The sequence below is a fragment of the Camellia sinensis genome, chromosome 12 (genome assembly GCF_055761805.1).
Source record: "Camellia sinensis isolate YWXY chromosome 12, ASM5576180v1, whole genome shotgun sequence".
In the NCBI taxonomy this organism is placed as follows: Eukaryota; Viridiplantae; Streptophyta; class Magnoliopsida; order Ericales; family Theaceae; genus Camellia; species Camellia sinensis.
In genome coordinates, this window is record NC_138972.1 from 35,967,675 (window position 1) to 35,989,904 (window position 22,230).

The window sequence follows — 22,230 nt, forward strand, 5'->3', positions numbered from 1 at the left end:
TATCACTTGTAGTTATTTGTTAGTTATAACTAGCAAAACAAAGATAATTTAAATAATTTAATTATTTTCTTCATTTATTATGGTTGAAAGCCACTTCCAACTTTTATTGTTATCCGTCACCACTCTTCTTCCCTAATGCACTGCTCTCACTCCATCTGTTTTTTTTAATCTATCGCTACTCTCCTTCCCTAACTGCTGCCACCCTTCTCCTTTTTTTTATGGAGCCACCGTCGTTGTCTAGTATTACTAAAAAAAAGTAAGTTCTACGAAAAATAGTTGTGATTGTGTCACATGAGATGATATTTTAAATATGATATGAATAGATAGCATCACATGCTAATTATATATATAATGCCATCCTTTAATATTTTAATTCACATAACTTATTATTCATTTTTTGTTAGTCATTCATTAATCATTCATATGAATAAATAAATATTAAAATATACATTTTACCTGTGATTAGTCATGTGTTTATGCACCACATGTTTTAATTTTATTTATTTTAACCTTACTAGTATAATTATTTGTCAAATTTATAAATCTTATCACATGTATATAAATATTTAAATTTTGATAGGTAAAATTATAATTTACCCTTTGAAAGGAATTAAGAGACGAGTAATAGTATCATTGTCGTCTCTCTCTCTCTCTCCCCAACATGCATTTGTGGCCCCTTTAGTCAACCAATCACGACAAACATTTCAATTAATCTATTAAAAGAAAAAAAATAAAAAATGAGCCAAACCGAATCTGTTTATGAATAACACAATTCATTTATAACCCTACAACCCTACATATAGCCCAAAACTGCTCAACGCCACTTGTTTTTGGATTCTGTATCGGATATCCCTATTGTAATTTGTGGTGCGTTTTACTCTTTAAAAGTCAATCAATCATGCCAAATCTTTCGAAGTATGGTTCATTGCACTGACATTCCTTTTTTTAAGCTTTGGGGAGATTAAAAGAAATTTTTTTGAAAGGTTTCACCTCAGTAACAAATTAAATATTAATTTTGTAATTGTTTTAATTTAAATTCTTTATTTTTAAAATGATATCAATTGTAACTATTTGCTAGTTACAACTAGCAAAACAAAGATAATTTAATTATTTTTCTTCGTCTATTATGGTTGACAGTCACTTTCAACTTTTATTGTTATCCATCACCACTCTTCTTCCCTAATGCATTGCTATCACTCCATCCCTTTTTTTTTTTTGGGTAAATTACACTGACACCCCTTAAAATTTATATTTATTACAGTTTCTTCCTTACATTTGGAAAATTACACTGACCCCCCTTGTTAATTTAATTTTATGTATGATAATCATTACGGTAATGGGGAGAATTGTTATGAAACTTTAAACTTCAGGGAATAATCTGTAATGAAACTTTAAACCTCAGGGAGAGAAATGTAATTTTCAAAAAGTGAGGGAGGAACTATAATAAACATAAATCTCAAGAGTGTCAATGTAATTTACCATTTTTTTTTTTAAAATCTACTACTGCTGTTGCCACCTTTCTTCTTCTTTTCTTATGGAGCCACCGTCGTTGTCTTGTACCACCGACAAAAAGAAAGTTCTATTAATATACAAATAATAGTTGTGATTGTGCCACGTGAGATGATATTTAAAATTTGATATGAATAGATAGTATCACATGTTAATTATATATAATGCCCTCCTTTAATATTTTAATTCACATAACATATTGTCTATTTTTTATTAGTCATTCATTAATCATATGAATGAATAAATATTGAAATATACATTTTACCTGTGATTAGTCATGTGTTTATGCACCACATGTTTTAATTCTATTTACTTGAACCCTACTAGTATAATTATTTGTCAAATTTATAAATCTTCTCACATGTATATAAGTATTTAAATTTTGAGAGGTAAATTTATGATTTACCCTTTGAAAGGAATTAAGAGAAGAGTAATACTATGTCGTCTCTCTCTCCCCCCAATATCCATTTGTGGTCTCTTTAGTCAACCAATCACGACAAACATTTCAATTAAGAGTATTTTATTGTCCATGCCCTGCCTCCTTTTCCTTCTATAAGAGAAGGCTAGTGTGTGTGTGTTCACAAGCAAGCACCCTGTGTGTGTGTGAGTGGGTCTTTACAAATTCTCTCCCCCTGCACCACTTTGACAATAGTGGTTTTTTCAAACCATGGCCAGGTATACTGCTTTGGCAAGTCTTTTAATCCTTCTTCTGAACTTGGGGACTTTGCTAACTACACTTGCATGCCCTTACTGTCCATACCCAACGCCGCCTTCCAAACCACCCAAATTGCCTCCCTTGCCACCCCAACATCCTTCTAAGCCACCACCCAAACCTCCAATTGTGAAACCGCCTTACGTCCCCAAACCACCCGTTGTTAAACCACCATATGTGCCCAAACCACCCGTTGTTCGACCACCATACGTGCCCAAACCACCTATTGTTCGACCACCATACGTGCCCAAACCACCCGTTGTTAAACCACCATATGTGCCCAAACCACCTGTTCGACCACCACATGTGCCCAAACCACCTGTTGTTAGACCACCATTCGTGCCCAAACCACCTGTTGTTCGACCACCATACGTGCCCAAACCACCCGTTGTTAAACCACCCTACGTGCCCAAACCTCCAATAGTGAAGCCGCCGCCTTACGTCCCCAACCCTCCAATAGTAAAGCCGCCTTATGTCCCCAGCCCTCCAATAGTAAAACCACCTTCTCCGCCGCCTTATGTCCCCAACCCTCCAATAGTAAAGCCGCCGCCTTACGTCCCCAACCCTCCAATAGTAAAGCCGCCTTATGTCCCCAGCCCTCCAATAGTAAAACCACCTTCTCCGCCGCCTTATGCCCCCAACCCTCCAATAGTAAAGCCGCCGCCTTATGTCCCCAGCCCTCCGATAGTAAAACCACCTTCTCCACCAATTGTGGTGCCACCACCACCGACACCAATTGTGATGCCTCCTTCTCCCCCGGTTGAAAAGCCATGTCCTCCTCCTCCGCCGCCAGAAACGCCATGTCCACCACCACCCCCAATGGTGGTGCCATTCCCTCCTCCGGCACAACAAACGTGCCCAATCGACACTCTCAAACTAGGCGCGTGTGTGGACGTGTTAAGTGGCCTAATTCATATTGGAATCGGAAGCAGCGCTAAGGACACTTGTTGTCCAGTGTTGCAAGGACTAGTGGACTTAGATGCAGCTGTATGTCTTTGCACAACCATTAAGGCAAAGCTGCTGAATATTAGCATTATTATACCAATTGCTCTTCAAGTCCTTCTAGACTGTGGGAAGACACCTCCTTCTGGTTTCCAGTGTTCTGCTTAAGCTTGTTAAGGTACAGCTGCAAAACTTCCACACCTAATAAAATCCAGCACTCTGAACCCAGTTATGTATTTACTAGTCTTCTTATTTATTTATTTTTATTTTTATTTTTGTTTTGTTTTTTGTTTTTTTGTTTGTGTTTGTAAGCTGTTGATCCTATACAATATCAAATGGATTTTGTATGGGAACTGTTTGTTGTATGAAAAAATATATCTGCTATGCAGAGGATTGCTTGCAATAATAATGATCTGTGTGGGAGATTGATTCCAAGACTTTGCAGCGGACCTTTTTTCTTTTTTCTTTTTTCCCTTTTTTTTTTTGGCAAAAAAAAAAAAAAAACCTTTTTATTGATGAAAATTTAAGCGAAGAGAACAAAAATTACATCAATAAAAATGAGGGCAAAGGGAAGGGACTGACAAGTTGCATCATGGCTAAACATCCATGATCACTCTTTTGAGTTTGGTAATAATTCATTCAAAACCACTATTATTATGGCATTAATCCTCCATACAATGAAAGAAAATAATGATAAATTATATTTTGTCCATTTTATGTTTTGTTTTTTTTTTCACTTCAGCCCTTAGAATTATTTATTTATTTATATTTATTTTTTCTCACTTTGGACCTTAATGTTTCAAGTTTTTTTTTTTTTTTTCCTAAAACTAATTTCTATTAAAAATTAGAAAAAAAATGATACATTGACAGTCAAATAGTATAAAAATATTTTATTATATGCTGTTCACAAGTTCACATATACTCAAACATCAATATAATAATAATTTTTTTTATATAAACTCAAATATCAACATAATAATAATTTTTTTTTATATTATGTGACAATTATTGTGTCATTTTTTAATTTTGAATAGAAATTAATTTTATAAGTAAACTAGAAAAAAATTAAAACATAAAGGGGTAAAGTAGGAAAAAAAAAATGTAAAGGTAAAAGTGAAAATGTGACCAACGGGATAAAATGTTCTTTATTCAAAAAATAATAATGGCAAATTGTAGCAACCCGCCCCAAAGCCTAGCAGAAAAGATTGTGCCATGTTTGGCAAGTTGAGTTTTAGCTTTCTTTTTTTTAGATTAAAATTTACAAAAAGATAAAATAGGTTAAAATAGTTAATAAGACAAAATGTCATATCAAATTCATAATCATTTCACTTTTTCTCTCACAAATATTACATCCAACTATAAAAAGATTCGACCATCTTCCCAAATACAAAAATTTTAGTTTATTAAAGCTAAAAATTAAAATAACCTACTAAAATAGCCAACTTCTAGAACGAGTCCTATAAGTAAAGGAGGAGGCTTCTCTCTAGTCCACACAGTGGACTGGAGCGTCCTGTTAGACTTGTGGATCTCGTTATAGGTCCTCGTTTTGATAATTCGAACCGTTAAATATGTAGAGCTCGTCAAGTACTTTATGCTTACAAAAAATTACTTTGATCGGATATCGGTAGCCCTTGGATCGAAACACATTTTTGTCAATGGTAAATACGATTTTAAAACTAATTATTAACAAAAATGTGTTCCGATCAAGAGGCTACTGATATTCGATCAACGTGATTTTTTGCAGTCATGAAGTACTCGACGAGTTCTACATATTGACGGTTCAGATTATCGAAATAAGACCCATGGTAGGTCTTACGAACCCAACAGTACACTCTAGAAAATTACGAGGACTGAAAAGAAATCTCTCCCCCTAAGTAAAATATGAAATAATACTTATATTAATAATAAATTTTAATAATTAAATATTTAAATCTATACAAATATCAATTATAAATAGAGAAATAGAATATAAATTAATAAAATATATTTGATATATCAAATCATTATTTTTAATTATTTATTTATTATGATTGATTACATTTGGCAAAATTTTTTTAGTTGGCTTTTTAAAGTTGGGACTTTTTAAGCTTTGGATTAAAAAGTCTATTTGGTAAGACTTTTTGTTTGTTTTTTTTTGATTTTGTGAGGAAAAAAATTTGAAATAATTATGATTTGAATGTGACATTTTATCTTATTAACTTAGACTGTTTTATATTTTATGTTTTCTTAATGGAAAAATTAGTCTAAGGACCTTATCCCATTTTTAGTAATAGATAAAGTCCACAATATTATTTTGTGATGTCTAAGATTCCTCAACCCTAACCTCATATGTCACAGAGAAATTTGATTCTTTTCCATGCCAACTTCCAAAACCCCCCTCTCTCTCTCTCTCTCTCTCTCTCTCTCTAACTCCATGGGAGCTCATCGATCCTTGGTGATTCATTCATTAATCTCAGCAATCATTCTTCTTCTTCTTCCCTACAATGCTTACTCCTTGTACCTTCCCGGTGTCACTCCTTAGGACTTTGACAAGGTCACTTCTCTCTCTCTTTCTCTCTCTCTCTTTTTCATTTTGAATTCACTATGTGTTAGTATGGTCTAGGATTTCATATTTTCCACTTTCTTTGCTCTCTTTCTATTTTGAAAATACTTGATTTGCATCTATTTCCCAAATCTCTGTTGGTAGTGATCTCACATTATCAAAAATTGATTACTTCGTCAAAAAACAACTGGAAGACGACTGAAGATCAAACACAAAAAGAATAAGGTCAAGCTCGCAGTCTTGCAGTTCTACAAGGTTGATGACTTCGCAAGGTTCAAAGGCTGAGGAAGGAGTGCCCCAACGTCGAGTATGTGAGGAAATCAGATTGAATTTTCTCTGGACTGTGTGAATTTTCTCTGGACTGTGTAAATTTTATCTGAATGTGTGAATTTTCTCTGGATTATGAATTTTCTCTAGATTGTGAATTTTCTCTAGATGTGTGAATTTTCTCTAAATCTGTGAATCTTCTTTGGATCATTACTCTTTTTTTTTTTTTTTTCAAAATCTAGAACGCTACATAATAATTATGATTCTACAATCAGTAGGACAATCAGAAGTATTTTAATCACTGTAGAACTGTAGTCTGAGCAGAATTCTAAGACATAATAAATTTGTGTATTTAAAAAAACAAAGCAAATTAGAAATAATCTATTTTATTACCTGTAGTGCTCGAATAAATTTTTGTTAAAGCTCGCCCATTGACTTTTTCTCTTTATTGTCCATGCTACAGCATGGCAAGATCTTACTGTCAACCACCTTATCTTGTCAGACTTGACCTGCAAGGAGCATTGGGATTATTAGCAAATAAAATTTTTGCAACAACCCTCCATGAAAAGGTATTTGTAAGAGTAGATATAAAATGCATGATGATGCAGAGTTCCTTGAACTGTGTGAATTTTCTCTAGACTATTTAAGGTTGCGTTTGGTAGAGTTTTCTAAATATGATTTGAGAGTAGGAGTTGTATTTTGAGTTTGTGAGTTTTGAAATTATGATTTGAGTGTAGAAAATTTGTTTGGTTATGGTTTTTAAATATAGTGTTGAGTTGAGTTTTGAATTATATGTGAAATTGAGTTTTGAAAGTTTGATGTGACATGTGAAATAAGAAAATTTATTTAGTGATGAGTTTTCAAAACTTAATTCAACTTATAATTGATAATCAAACACACAAAATTAATAGAACAATTAAAATTAATAACAAAACCATTATTTGAATAAAATGAATTTTTTTTTTCTCTTAATTATAAAAAAAAATTCGTATAAAAATTAATAAAAAAAATTTCGTATAAAAATTAATAAAAAAAAATAATATATATTTTAAATTATCTTTTAACTGAGTATAACCAATCACAATAATTTCTTTTAATTATATTGTTATCAAACTATCTATCTATCTATCTTATCTATGTATCTGTTTTTCCATCTTCTATACTTCTATATCTATCTTTCTATCTTCTATATCTATCTATCTAGCTAAAGGGAGGACTTGAGTTGGTGTTTATTCCAAAACGCTCCGATATCAGTTACATGAGCATTTATGCCCCAAAATTCAAAAAACAAAAAATGATCATATTTGCATGTATCACGTGTGCTACCACTTCTAGTATGTGTTACACATACAGATTGGTCATACATCTCTGAATTTTTGTTAATAAAAAATAAATTTAAAATCACATATTTACCATCATTTGAAAAAATTAATAACAAAACCATTATTTGAATAAAATGAAAAAAAAAATACTTATTTCGTATAAAAATTAAAATTAATAACAAAACCATTATTTGAATAAAATGAAAAAAAAAATTAATAAAAAACTTTTCGTCTAAAAATTAATAAAAAAATAAAAATTAATAACAAAACCATTATTTTAATAAAATGAAAAAAAAAATTAATAAAACTTATTTCGTATAAAAATTAATATAAAAATTAGTTTTTAATAACAAAACCATTATTTGAATAAAATGAAAAAAAAAAAAAATTATTTCGTATAAAAATTAATAGAACAATTAAAATTAATAACAAAACCATTATTTTAATAAAAAAAGTTAATAAAAAATTATTTCGTGTACAAATAAATAAATAAAAATAAAAATAATAACAAAACCATTATTTTAATAAAATGAAAAAAAAATTTAATGAACATCATAAACTGAATGAATATCATAAACTACAATTTCTGCATGCATTATTCAACTATCAACAAAAAAAAGTGTTTGTCCATACATATTATACATTGCATCAATAACATATTAAGTGTCTTCATTCACATAATTATATTTTGTTGATTGACCATGCGATGCTGTTTGGGAAAGAAATTTGATTTGGGTTCTCTTTCCTTTAATTGCCATTTAGCCCAATCCTTGTCCTCATTGTCAGTTATCCTACAAAAAGAAAAAGAAAAGTCAAAAAATTCACAGTTACAAAAAGTGGGGAAAGTTATGTAATAAATGTGTCATAATAATTGAAACTAGTAAAATAATTATACATTTTCAACCATTAATCGCTACGAAATGCACTTGCCTTGTTCACATCACAAATCTAGTCATGGCCAACATGATTTTGCCACATAATAGTAGCAATTGCATCTCTAAAGTTTGATTGGTACGTCAACCCATGTTGTGACATGTCAACATAGTCAGCTTGGTCTGCAACAAACTCGTCTGCTTCCGCTTCTGCCGTCATTTTATTATCAGCTTCCATGAAGAATGGGTCCATATCTGCATGCAAACGAATCCAATTGTGCAGTACACAACATGCAATCACGAGAGGGCCTTGTCTTGTAGACTTGTAATTTGGTATGGACCGCAATATTGAGAATCGTTTCTTTAGAACACCAAATGTTCTTTCTATGACATTGCGTAACGACGAATGTCGATGGTTAAACAATTCCTTGGGTCTTGAATAATGACGGCCATGAAACTCTTGCAAGTGATAGCGTTGGGAATAAAATGGGGCAAGAAATCCAAGTATGTTCGTAAAACCAACATCCACTAAATAATACTTGCCTACATGTAAATAATGAATGCACTGCTCTGTCAAATAGATGTACAAAAAAATAATTTCAAAAAATGTACAATGTGTTATTTGGTGACACTCACCATGGGGTGGGTGTGGGAACTGTAGATTAGCTCTTGCAATAGAGTCAACTAAAATAGCGTTGTCGTGAGCACTACCTTTCCATCCAGAATTAATAAATGTGAATAACATGTCGAAGTCGCAAGCTGCGAGTACATTTTGCGATACCGTAAATTTGCAACCGCGAAATGTATTTTGTCTTGAAGCAGGGATCCATGCATCCACTAATGTGCCATCGATAGCATCGACACAATCCTACTTGAAAGATATTTGTTTAACATTAAAAGCGAAACAAACTTAGATATTACTTTTATAACATGAAAAAAAAAGATTATCATTCCTTATTGTTATTGAAAACTTACAGGACAAACATATAGTCATACCTTGAACCAGGGAAAAAACCTCCTGTCATTTAAAATTTTTGCCGGTATCTCGTCTTGGTTATGTGGTTTGACAACCGTTGATGCAAGCTTGCACAATGCCCGCATAACAATTTTGATGTGCTAACAAATAGTTTCTGTGGAGTGTTGAAATCTATCGGCTAATAGTCGATGGCGGTTATTTTGTGCGAAAGTGTATAAAAAAATTCCAAGGGATTCCTCGACACTGATATGCATATGTTTAGTATCGATAAAGCCATTTTGAAGTAAAGTGTCTTTCAATAAAATGAATGTTTGTGCATCCATTTGCATAATGTCCATTATTGTTTCTGGATGGCCATTTAATAACCTGAAGATGTAATCATCACCTTTAAACGGACAAGTTCGCTGTGATCGTCTACTATTTAAGGCATTCACATGGTCATGCATGAACGCAATCATCAAAAAATTCATAAAATCTTCAATAACCTCATCCTCTTCTGATGAGATCTCCATTACATTGTTTTTTGTGTCGGATGACATATTGTTTCGTCTACATCATAGTAAAAGCATAATTATAAAATAATGTTTGACAACATGCTAACTCTTACCATTATTGGTGAAATTGAATTAACAAGTAGCTACATTTAGTCGGCCTTAGTCATTTACCAGCATCAACTAAAATATATATGCAAAGAAAATTTGTTTAATATGTATTCATCTTGTCATAAGAATATGGACATGAAAGAACTGCGAACAATAACACAACATATTGATGTAAAGCAGAAACTACTTAAGAATTCAATAAAAATAAACATACGAAGATGGAAAAAAAAGAGCATATCATGAGATGAAAAAAATTGATAAAAAACAAATCAGGAATCATCAATTCATTTTGCACAACGACAAAGAGAATCGCTAACTCAATCAAAACACAACTTCTCACTTCACTGCAAAACTAGGATCATAGCTAGGCGCATATGGGTAAGAGTACGCATAAAAAACCTTCGAAATTTCTTGTCTTTAAACAGTGTTAGTGCCTTAACGTACTGGACCGGTGGTATGTCCCCAAGCTCTAGTAATGCATTTTGACATGCATCAAGGGAATACTCATCACCACCTGCACTTACAGCCTCTGTGTCAGTTGATCGCGCATGTGAATGTTCTGTTTTTGCCTGTACGTAGGTAGTGAAAGCTGCGCACACATTATTGAATCCACTTGACCGTGACTTTTTAGAATGACCACTGTCAGTCTGGTTGCTTATAGGGCCCCTCTTGTGAATTTTGCCCTTTGCTGGATCCATATATTCATCGCCGAATAAGTCAACAGGAATGGCTTCAGCAGCATTACTCCCACCAGCTTCAGGGCTCCAAAATTTATTTAGCATTTCATCTTCTTCATCTGAGTCAAGGGTTCCTTGTGTGGATGCACGAGACAAGGCCCCTGTGACACAATAGTTTTCAACAATTTCCGTCATTTCTTGGAAATATTCAAATCCTTTTGTCCTAAACTTCTTTACATTTTTGTAGCCTACAGCAATTGAAAATATTGAAGTAAGCAAACTGTATGCGTGATGAAATGTTACAAAAAAAAAAAATTGAAAATGGTACAGGTTAATGAAAAACCTTAGCCCAAAATTCATCGGGTGCAACAACAGTTCCTACAATGGGATCCCATCCCAGACCAGTTTGTGCCTATAGTCACTTAAACGTTTGGTAATAAGCTTTCAATCGTTGATATTTTTGTTGCACCTGCTTTGATGTATACCAAAATCCATACAGATTTTGCAACTGATTTGCAAAATAATTCCATTGCCTAATTGTCCACACAATACTACGGCATGTTGTTTGATTTTTTTAACCTCTTTTCTCAACATGTTTATTAATTTTATTTCAATTCTGGGAGTCCACATTATTGTATCCTGATTGTCATCTGAATTGTTTTCATCTATCTAAAAACATACAATTTATATTTAAACTACTCTGGAGTGGATATAAAAAAATAACAGAGCAAAAATCAATTACAATTATTTATGTTTACGTACGAATCAAAATTAATGTTTATTTGAACTTGTTAAATAATGTTAGGAAAAACAGATGATTTGAAGTGCAAAACAGAAACAAAATAAAAATCAGATAACATTGTCTGTAAAAAGTTTGTGAAACAAGTGTACGCAGTAAAAAAAAAAAACCCAGAAATAAGCAGAAGAAGAAGAGCAGAAGAAGAGAAGCATGAAGGAGCGGCTGGGAAAGCACGGAGGTCAATCGATTGGATGACCCAGGAGACGACCGGCCAATTGTCCTGGCGGTTGACTGGTTCAGTTTCAAAAGTTCAAACAGTTTAGACAGACTAGAAACCATTTCTATACCCATTTGGACTTCTCAGAAACCAGTTCAGAACTCATTTCTACATACCAAATGGATTGGATTGAAGGATATACGTACTAGATCAGTGGGAGTTGAATAGTTGTCACTGGTGATGGAGTGGGTACAGTGAGTGAATGTGCGCTTCTTTGGTAGTCGTCTGATTCGTGAATAGGTTTGACAAATTTGACCTGTGACAAAAAAATTTGGAATAAAATTGGGGATGTTTCAGAAAATCAGTGAGCTGTAAAAAAATATTTGGAAGAAATTTGTGATTTATTTGACCTCGGTGTCGTCGTTGTTTGGTTGCCCGGAGAGTGAATCTTCCACAACGCACAAATTGGAACTCACTTGATTTGTGAGAGATGGTATGTGTAGGGAGGGGGTTCATTGACAGAATTTATAAAGTGGTCTGAGTTCACAATGAACACTACCTGTAACAAATCGTCAGTCCTGATCTTTGAAACAAAAAAAGACGAGTAGATCAGTTCACCTGTAAATTTCTTTTTGCACGTAAACTTTTTTAGAAATGAAGAACATGGAAGGCTTTTCAAAAAGGAAAAAGATTGCAGACGTTGAAAGCTTTTGACAGTGGAGAAATAAAAAAGAAAGCTGCCAAACAGGAAGTCGAATTGTATTTTAAATGATATGGTGGAATTGTATTTTCAAAATCGTATCCAAACGTGAAGCGCGAATGATGGGGTGGAAATGTAATTTGAAAATACAGCCAAATAGAGCCTGAATTTTCTGTGGATGTCTGAATTTTCTATGGATGTCTAGAGAGAATTTCTCTGGGAAGTCTAGAGAAATTCTCTGGATCGAATTTTCTCTGAATTAATGTTGAGGGACCTTAGACATTATGAAAAATTGAATGTCCTTTATACTATAAAATCTTAATACAAGGAACCCTAAAGAAAAATCCCCTTTCTTAATCCCAACTAGGATGGCCAAACAAAGTCTATGGAAAGTCAGATGGATTGGGGACGCTGTTGTCCTGTGAAGCTAAAACGGAGTTGGTTAGTTTATTTTCATAAAAAATTCACTTCAATTGAAATTGCTTCATTTTATAATTGGAGGGAAAAAAAGAAGAAGAAAAAAGATCACACCCATTAAAATATTGAATGGGTTTGATTAATTAAAAATAAATAAATAAATAAATAAATAAAGGCTTGTATGGAGATTTGAGTTCTACAATATTTTTATTTATCTCAAAATCACTTCTATACAAAATAAATTTTAAAAACAAACCAATGTACAAACACTACCACTTAAAACGAATTTATTTTAAACTTTAGATTTATTTATAAAAAACGCATTTGAAGAGAAAAAATTTGGATATTATTTTTTAAAAAACCACTGTGAACCAAAAAAAAAAAAAAAATTTGTAACTTTGAGCTTGTTTGGGAAGTTTAGATTTGGATTTTTTTTGGTTAAAATAGTTACAAAAAGACAAAATAAGCTTTTTAATCTAATAAGACAAAACATCACATTCAGTCCATAATCATTATATTCTTTCTCTCACAAAAAGTCAAAAAAGACAAAAAATTCTTCCCAAACGAGGCTTTTTAGCCCTAGGCTAAAATAGCCAAAAGGCCAAAAAGTCAATCCACTTTCCAAACGAATCATTTGTTAGCTGGATTCCAAACACCGTATCACTCTCCATATAATTATTTACATTTTTTAAAAATAAATTATAAATACACTCCTTTAGTATTGTTTAAAATATAAATTATTTTTTGTGATTTAAAAAATTACAAATACCCGATTGTCATCATTTTCAATTAACCAAATTAACATTTTTCAAAGAAAAAAAAAGGATTTTATAAATGGCACTTGGTCCATAAATCCAAAGTTATATTTTGTTTGGTCAGAAGTTCACACTCTAAAACACTTTATCCATAAAGACATGCGTGGCTAAAATGACCAAAAACCCCCATATATATATACATATATGATATACAGTGCACTAATACACCACACACCCCTCTCTCTTCTCTCTTATGTTATGTTTGGATTGAGTGATTTGGAGAGAAAAAAAGAGAAATGGAGAGAAATGCATTTCTCTTACTTGTTTGGATATCTTAAGTGGACAGAAATGAGGAGAAATTGAGAGAAACTTATTTCTCTTATAACCTTCATTTTCAATCTTCCCCAAAGTGGAGAGATTGAGAGAGAAAAGAAACCAACAAATGTTCATATTTTCATAATACCAATTTTATTCCTGTAAAAATAAAAGAAATAAAAAGTTGACACCCATGTCCTCAAGGCTTTTCATATCCAGCACAGGTTTTTAACTGTCCATTTCTTCAGCTCTCTCTCCACTTTCTTCTTCTTGCCGTGCATGTAATCATCTTCTTATTTTCATTCTTTATTCTATTATGTATATATTCATAATATATATTTTATTGTTAAATATAAGAACAAAATATATATATATATATATATATATATTGTTATATATTCTGGAATTCATATCGTAATGGTACCACAATTGCTTGTATACACATTTGTAGCAATACACTAGAACACAAATTCTCTCTCTCTCTCTCTCCTCTTTTTGCCCTAGTGAGGTTTCTGATCATCTTGAAGTTTCATATCTGGAATTCATATTTTCAAATTTTTTTTGGGTTTGTTCTATTGAATTCATTCAGATGATTAGTTACCTTCCAACAATTTTATATTACACTACTTTGTTATCCATTTGAATAGAGATGGCAATAGGACAGATGTGTAGTGCATTGCCCCTGTTTCATATCATATCACGGGTGAGATATTTTTATTTAAGAATGAAAATTTTACTAAAAATTATATTATATTATAAATAATGATTTATGATTAATAAGATTTAAAAGATATAATATGAGAAATAAATGAGTGAAAATAAATTTTAAGTGTAAAATTTTAATGTTTTAATTTTATTATATCGAAATATTAAATTATATATATTTTATATATAAATAAATATATTTAATAAATATAGTTAGAATGAAAAGAGAGAAATAAATTGTCATTCTTACATTTGAATACGAACTGTAATCTACAAACAAGATCTCCAAAGAGAGAAATTACAATCATTTTTTTTTTCTTATAACTTAAGTAATTATTTTATTTCTTTTATTTCAACCGTGTTGCCGTCGCTATTGTGGTCGCCGTGTCACACCAAACCCTCCCCACTATCTCTCTCTCTCTCTCTCTCTCTCTCGCATCTCCTTTTCCTCAACCGACGGACCACAATTCGTCGCCGCCCTCATCTGCTCTTTTCTTTCTTCTCTTGCCATCGATGGACTTACTGCCGCTGCCACCACTGCCGCCACCGTCACAGATCTATTCTCTCTCCGATCTCTTCTCTCGCCGCCGCAGATCTCTTCTCTCTTTGTCGTCGCCACGGTCATACTCAAACATCGACTTGATCTGAGAAGATCTACTCTCTCTCTTTCTCTCTATTCTCTCATTCCCTCTCTCGTGGTACTTTCTCTTTCTCTCTCTCCTCAATTTCTAGGGTTTTATGTAAAAAAATATCTTGTTCTCTCTCTCTCTCTCTCTCTATATATATATATATATATATATTTGATGTTGTGTTTGTTTAATCGGTGCATATCCTATCCAGATCCAGATCCACCGTTGAACAGATCTGTTACTTTTCATTTGTTGAACATATCTTCATCTCTCTCTTGATCTGATTTGTTTTGTTTTGTTTTTGATTTTGATTTTATTTTGATTTTTATTTATTTTTATTTTTATGTAAGGTTAGATATGTTATTGTTGTTGTTGATGATGATGATTAGTGTAATACTTTGTTCGTCCCAAAATAATAATTCTTTTTAGGAAATTTAATTTTTTTTGATAATACAATTATTGTACTTTAAAAATATTTATTTTTCAAAATTACCATTTAATAGTAAATTTTTTTAAGAATATGAATTGTCATAATTATTCTTTTTGCGTTAATGAATTTAAAAAAAGGGTAAAATAAAAAATTCATATTATTTTAGTCCTTGATTTTTTAAAATGAACTAATATTTTGAGATAATAAAATATGGAATAATGGATTAATATTTTGGGAAGGAAAGAGTATTTTTTTTTTTTTGGTTGTAATTTTTGTTGTTGATTATTCGTGTTGATTATTGTTGATTGTTGTTGTTGAGAAACATATTCCAACAGATACAAAAAAGTATGTTGTATATGAATCTGTAGTGCAACAGATAAAAAATGATGATGTTGAGAAACATATTACAACAGTTAAAAAAAATGTGGTGCAACAGATAAAAAAAAGATATGTTCAAATTTTGAACAAAACTTGTAGTGACATGGTGTATTTCAATAAGAAAGATTTGAGCAGATAAAAAATTAAGATAATAAAATTTCGACAAATAAGGAATTTTAATAGATAGATATTCCAACATACAGATAAGTTAAAAATAATAATTTCAACAAATATAAAATAATAATTTCCACGGACATCTAAAGAGAGAAAATAGAGTTGTAAAAATTTAATAGATCAAGTGATAAATTTCAACAGATAGAAAAATTTTAAACAGATAAGGAGAAAAGTTGAACAGATAGTAAAAAAAATTGAACATATAGAAAAAATTGAATAGATAGGAAAAAAATTTGAACAGATAGTTGACAAAAAATCAACAGATAAATTAAGAGATAAAATTAAAAATAAAATATCCTCCAAAATCAATAAAATGAATTCTTACAAAATTATTCTACAGATGGTGAATCTTTTATCAATAAAAAATATTCACTGGACTTAATGACTTTATCTTTCTTAAGTTGAATTTTTTTAACAATTTTCTCTGTTGTTAAATACGAGTAGAAGAAATAGAACACAACGATCCAATATCAAGTTGATGAGAATATAAACACCAGGATGGAAAACAGGTTTCCCAAACTTGTGCATCATCAATAGAAAGAGCATGTCGGGAATATCATGCGGCTACTCCATTACACGTTCGTGGAACAAACCGAAAAGAAAAAGATTGAAAAGAGAAGCTTAATAATTTGCAATCCCGCACAATAATAGCAATATGTTGTGGAGGATGTACTGAACCATTAAGACTATTATGATAAACAACCTGTGGATCACCTTCAATGACAAGATTTTGGTTATTACCATGCAATATAGTCAGCAAGGCTTCCCTAATAGCCAAGACCTCAAGCACTCGAGGAGATGGGCAAGAAAATAAAGGAAGGGATTTAACGAGAAAAACATCACCCAGATGAGAATTTCCCACAAGACTAATCCCAGCTCGGTGATCTCACGCTTGAGTGGTTGCATCCACATTAAGCTTTACGAATCTAGGAGGAGGACAAACCCAATGAACAATAGGGGTGGGAAGCTGAGGAAGAGTCGAGACAACATTGTTTAAGCGAAGCTCAATATGGTGCCACCAATTTGAGAAGTGGTCCATAGTTAGATTGGACGGCCACTTCAAACGAAAAGGCGAACAACGCTGTATAACTTGATAGGACAACGAAAAAAAGATGATCACTTGTTTCCAAATCATTACCACATCGAGGAAACCTCGAATCATCAAGGACTTTACGCTTATAAGGAGCCAATTGGTAGGTAAAATATTATGAGCATAGCACCAAATAAAATGCTGAAGTTTCCATTTAATTGGTAGTCTCCATGTTGAGTTCTAGATTCGACTACAAATAATGGAGGTCCTTGATTCACCCACCAAGCTAGCAGGGTTGTGTTTTTCCAAGCAAATTTGAGAAGCAAGATCATATGCAGAGCGAACTGTAAACTCGCCATGAAATGAAGGGTGCCTGTTTATCTTCTATACCCGTAAGACTGATAGGAATGTCGAAGATCATTTTTACCATAGATGCAGGAAATAATTGAGACAAAAGCGGTTAATTAAATTATTAATTGAAATATAATTTTAAAATTATTAAAATTATTAATTGACTTGATGATTGATTAATAAAATGGGTCATTTATTATGAAATTAGAAAGTTCAAGTAGCAGAATGTAATTTTTCAAACCACATGAAACAATTTATATTTTAAACAAACCTTAGGATATATTTATAATTATCTCTTTTTTTCTTTCAACTAATAATAACCCAGTCAAATTTTTAGTAAATGTGAGTTTTTCTTTTTCAAATATAAAATGAGATAGTTTTAATTCAAATAAACTTCTTTTAATAATGAATCAACCAACGCCGTTTTGACCTTACAGGACAATGTTGTGACAGCACCATCCTGATATAACACCTCTCTATGTATTTATGTAAGAATTTAAAGACATCAAAAATTTGTTTGTTAATTATAGTTCTTAAGATTTCAAATCTTAGAATGATAAGGACAAAATTTAACATAAATAGTCAAAACTAACCTTATAATCCTAGAAATCCGAACTCTCACTTTTACCGTTTCTCTCTCTCTTTGGCTTATACTGTATTTACCAGAGAAGCCTCAATGACATCTACCATTACTACCTCAATTGTATTTGCTGCTACCGCTGTCATTACTTATGTTATTTTCACTTGAAATTGTCTCCATTGTCATTGATCTCTCAGTCTTCGCCATATTCCAGTGTTAGATATGCTTTATTCACTCGAAACAATTGTTATAATTATCGATCTGTCAAGTACCTGTTCTATCTCTTTATCTGAAACACGTCACTAGTTCAAATATGGACATTACTCGCTTTCAATGTCCTTTCTAATTCTCTATTTTTTTATTTATTTTTATTTATCTATTTGTTGATTTGTATGATATAAGTTGACAGAAATTTGATTGTTCATTTTTTATATTTTTTTCCTTAATCTACTCTATCTCTCTACCATTTGTCGTACTTAGTGAAATTTCTCTGAGTAAAATCAATGAAATATAATCAGTAAGATTTTATTGATTTAAACTAAAAGTCAAGAAAATTTCTCTGACCAAAATTATGTGAAATTTCTATGATTTGGAATTTTTGCATTTGATACTCAACTTTATAATTTCTAGAGCTTAAAAAGAAACTTCACAAATGTTGGGCAGTGAAGTTTCACTGTGTTTTATTTCAATGTTCAAAAAGAAAAAAAGAGCCATTTTAGAGTCCCAATCTGAATTTACTAATACTAAATTTGGAATTAGGAACCTAATTTTTTGAATTGGTCCTTAAATTAGGGTGCAAAAATTGAAATTTCTCTATTGAAATTTCACTATGACGTAACAATGAACACAATAAAATTTCATTGTTAACTAGTGTACCAACACTAATTATGACAATATTATTAACCTCACCTATTAATAATATTACAAATACCAAAAACATTTTAAATTAAGCCACATCATCTATTAATACACTAATTAATATACAATATCAAATGGATTTTGTATGGGAACTGTTTGTTGTATGAAAAAATATATCTGCTGTGCAGAGGATTGCTTGCAATAATAATCTGTGTGGGAGGTTGATTCAAAAACTTTGCAGCTGACTTTATTCTTTTTTATTTTTTGGCAAAAAAAAAAAAAAAAAAACCTTTTTATTGATGAAAATTTAATCGAAAAGAACAAAAATTACATGAATAAAAATGAGGGCTAATGGAAGGGACTGACAAATTGCATCATGGCTAAACATCCATGATCACTCTTTTGAGTTTGGTAATAATCCATTCAAAACCACTATTATTATGGCATTAATCCTCCATACAATGAAAGAAAATAAGGGTAAATTATATTTTGTCCATTTTATGTTTGGTTTTTTTTTTTCACTTTAGCCCCTAGAATTTTTTATTTTTATTATTTTTAATTTTTTTTCACTTTGACCCCTTAATTTTCAAGTTTTTTTTTTTAAACTAATTTCTATGAAAAATTAGACAAAAAATGATACATTGACAGTCAAGTAGTATAAAAATATTTTATTATATGTAGTTCACAAGTCTGACATAAACTCAAACATCAATATAATAATAAATTTTTTATATAAACTCAAACATTAACATAATAATATATATATTTTTTTATATTATGTGACAATTATTGTGCCATTTTTCTATCTAATTTTGAATAAAAATTAATTTTATAAGTAAACTAAAAAAAAATTAAAACATAAAGGGTTAAAGTGAAAAAAAATTGTAAAGGTAAAAGTGAAAATGCAACCAACGGGATAAAATGTTATTTATCCAAAAAATAATAATGGTAAATTGTAGCAATCCGCCCCAAATACTAGCAGAAAAGATCATGCCCTGTTTGGCAAGTTGAGTTTTAGCTTCTTTTTTTTAAGATTAAAATTTACAAAAAGATAAAATAAGTTAAAATAGTTAATAAGATAAAATGTCATATCAAACCCATAATCATTTTACTTTTTCTCTCACAAATATTACATCCAACTATAAAAAGATCTAACCATCTTCCCAAATACAAAAATTTTAGCTTACTAAAGTTAAAAATTAAAATAAACTACTAAAATAACCAACTTCCAGAACGAGGCCTATAAGTAAAGGACGAGGCTTCTCTCCAGTCCACACAGTAGATTGTAGTGTCCTGTTGGACTCATGGATCTCGTTATAGGTCCCCGTTTTGATAATCTGAACTGTTGAATGTGTAAAGCTCGTCGATTACTTCATGCTTGCAAAACATCACTTTGATCGGATATCGGCAGCCCCTTGATCGAAACACATTTCTGTCAATGGTAAATATGTTTTTAAAACTAAATTATTAACAAAAATGTGTTCCGATCAAGAGGCTATCGATATTCGATCAACGTGATTTTTTGTAGACATGAAGTACTCGACGAGTTCTACACATTGAATGGTTCGGATTATCGAATGAGACCCATGGTAGGTCTTATGGTTGATTATATTTGGCAAAAGTTTTTTAGTTGGCTCTTTAAAGTTGGGGCTTTTTAAGCTTTGGATTAAAAAGTTTGTTTGGTAATACTTTTTGGTTTTATTTATTTATTTATTTATTTTTGATTTTGTGAGAAAAAAAGTTGAAATAATTATGATTTGAATGTGACATTTTATCTTATTAACTTATTTAGACTATTTTATATTTTATGTTTTCTTCATGGGAAAATTAGTCTAAGGTCCCTATCCTATTTTTAGTACTGCATAAGGTCCACAATATTATTTTGTGATGTTTAAGGTCCCGCAACCCTAACCTTATATATCACAGAGAAATTTGATTTTCTTCCATGCCAACTTCCAAAACCTCTCTCTCTAACTCCTTGGGAGCTCATTGATCCTTGGTGATTCGTTCATTGATCTTAGCAATCATTTTGCTTCTTCTTCCCTACAATGCTTACTCTTACTTTCCTGGTGTCACTCCTTAGGACTTTGACAAGGTTCTCTCTCTCTCTCTCTCTCTCTCTCTCTCTCTCATTTTGAATTCACTATGTGTCAGTATGGTCTAGGATTTCATATTTTGCACTTTCTCTACTCTCTTTATGTTTCGAAAATACTTGATTTGCATTTATTTCTCAGATCTCTGTTGGTAGTAATTTCACATTATCAAAAGGCAACTGAAGGACGGCTGAAGAGCAAACACAAGAAGAATAAGATCAAGCTCGCAGTCTTGCAGTTCTACAAGGTTGATGACTGCGCAAGGTTCAGAGGCTGAGGAAGGAGTGCCCTAACGTTGAGTATATGAGGAAATCAGATTGAATTTTTTCTGGACTGTGTGAATTTTCTCTGGGCTATGTAAATTTTCTCTGGATTATGTGAGGAAATCAAACATCAATATAATAATATTTTTTTATATTATGGGACAATTATTGTGTCGTTTTCTGTCTAATTTTAAATAGAAATTAGCTTTACAAGTAAACTGAAAAAAAATTAAAACATAAAGAGTCAGTGGAAAAAAAATAAATTTCAAGGGTAAAAATAAAAATGTGATCAAACATAAATGGGATAAAATGTAATTTATCCAAAAAATAATAATGGCAAATTGTAGCAACCTGCCCCAAAGCCTAGCAGAAAAGATAATAGCCCTGTTTGACAAGTTGAGTTTTAACTGTTTTTTGGGTTAAAATTTTAAAAAAATCAAAATAGGCTAAAATAGTTAATAAGACAAAATATCACATCAAATTCATAATCATTTTACTTTTTTTCTTACAAACATCACATCAAACTGCAAAAAGATCTAATCATCTTTCCAAACGCAAATATTTTAATTTACTAAAATAGTCTACTAAAATAACCAATTTCCCAAACGAGCCCTATAAGTAAAGGGGAGGCTTCTCTCCAATCCACACAGTAGACTGGAGCGTGCTATTGGACTCGTGGATCTCATTATAGATCCTGTTTTTATAATCCGAACCGTTTAATATGTAAAGCTCGTTGAGTACTTTATGCCTGCAAAAAAAATTATTTTGATTGGTTATCAGTAGTCTCTTAATCGGAATACATTTTTTTCAATGGTAAATATGATTTTAAAAATAATTTGTTAACAAAATGTGTTCCGATCAAGGGCTTATCGATATCCGATCAACGTGATTTTTTGCAGGCATGAAGTACTCGATAAATTTTACACATTAATGGTTCGAATTATTGAAATGAGACTCGTGGTAGGTTCCACAGGCCCAATAGTACACCCCAGTCCACTATCCTATAACTAAAATATGAAATAACACTTATATTATTAATAAATTTTAATAATTAAATGTGTAAATTTGTATAAACATCAATTATAAATAGAGAAATAGAATATAAATTAGTAAAATATATTAGATATATCAAATTATTATTCATTTATTATGATTGATTACGTTTGGCAAAATTT

The 22,230-nt window shown here is 31.3% G+C and overlaps 1 protein-coding gene across 1 annotated transcript; it reads left to right on the plus strand.

Annotated features, from left to right (window-relative positions):
- The first annotated feature begins 1,899 nt into the window (after positions 1-1,899).
- LOC114287357 (uncharacterized) lies at positions 1,900-3,598 on the plus strand. The gene has a single exon (XM_082898372.1). It carries the CDS (start codon positions 2,177-2,179, stop codon positions 3,329-3,331), a length of 1,155 nt encoding a protein of 384 aa, XP_082754498.1. The 5' UTR covers positions 1,900-2,176; the 3' UTR covers positions 3,332-3,598.
- The last annotated feature ends 18,632 nt before the right edge of the window (positions 3,599-22,230 follow it).

Excerpts from the sequence above, each read along its gene's own strand:
- LOC114287357 (XM_082898372.1), top strand. The coding sequence starts at position 2,177 with ATGGCCAGGTATACTGCTTTGGCAAGTCTTTTAATCCTTCTTCTGAAC.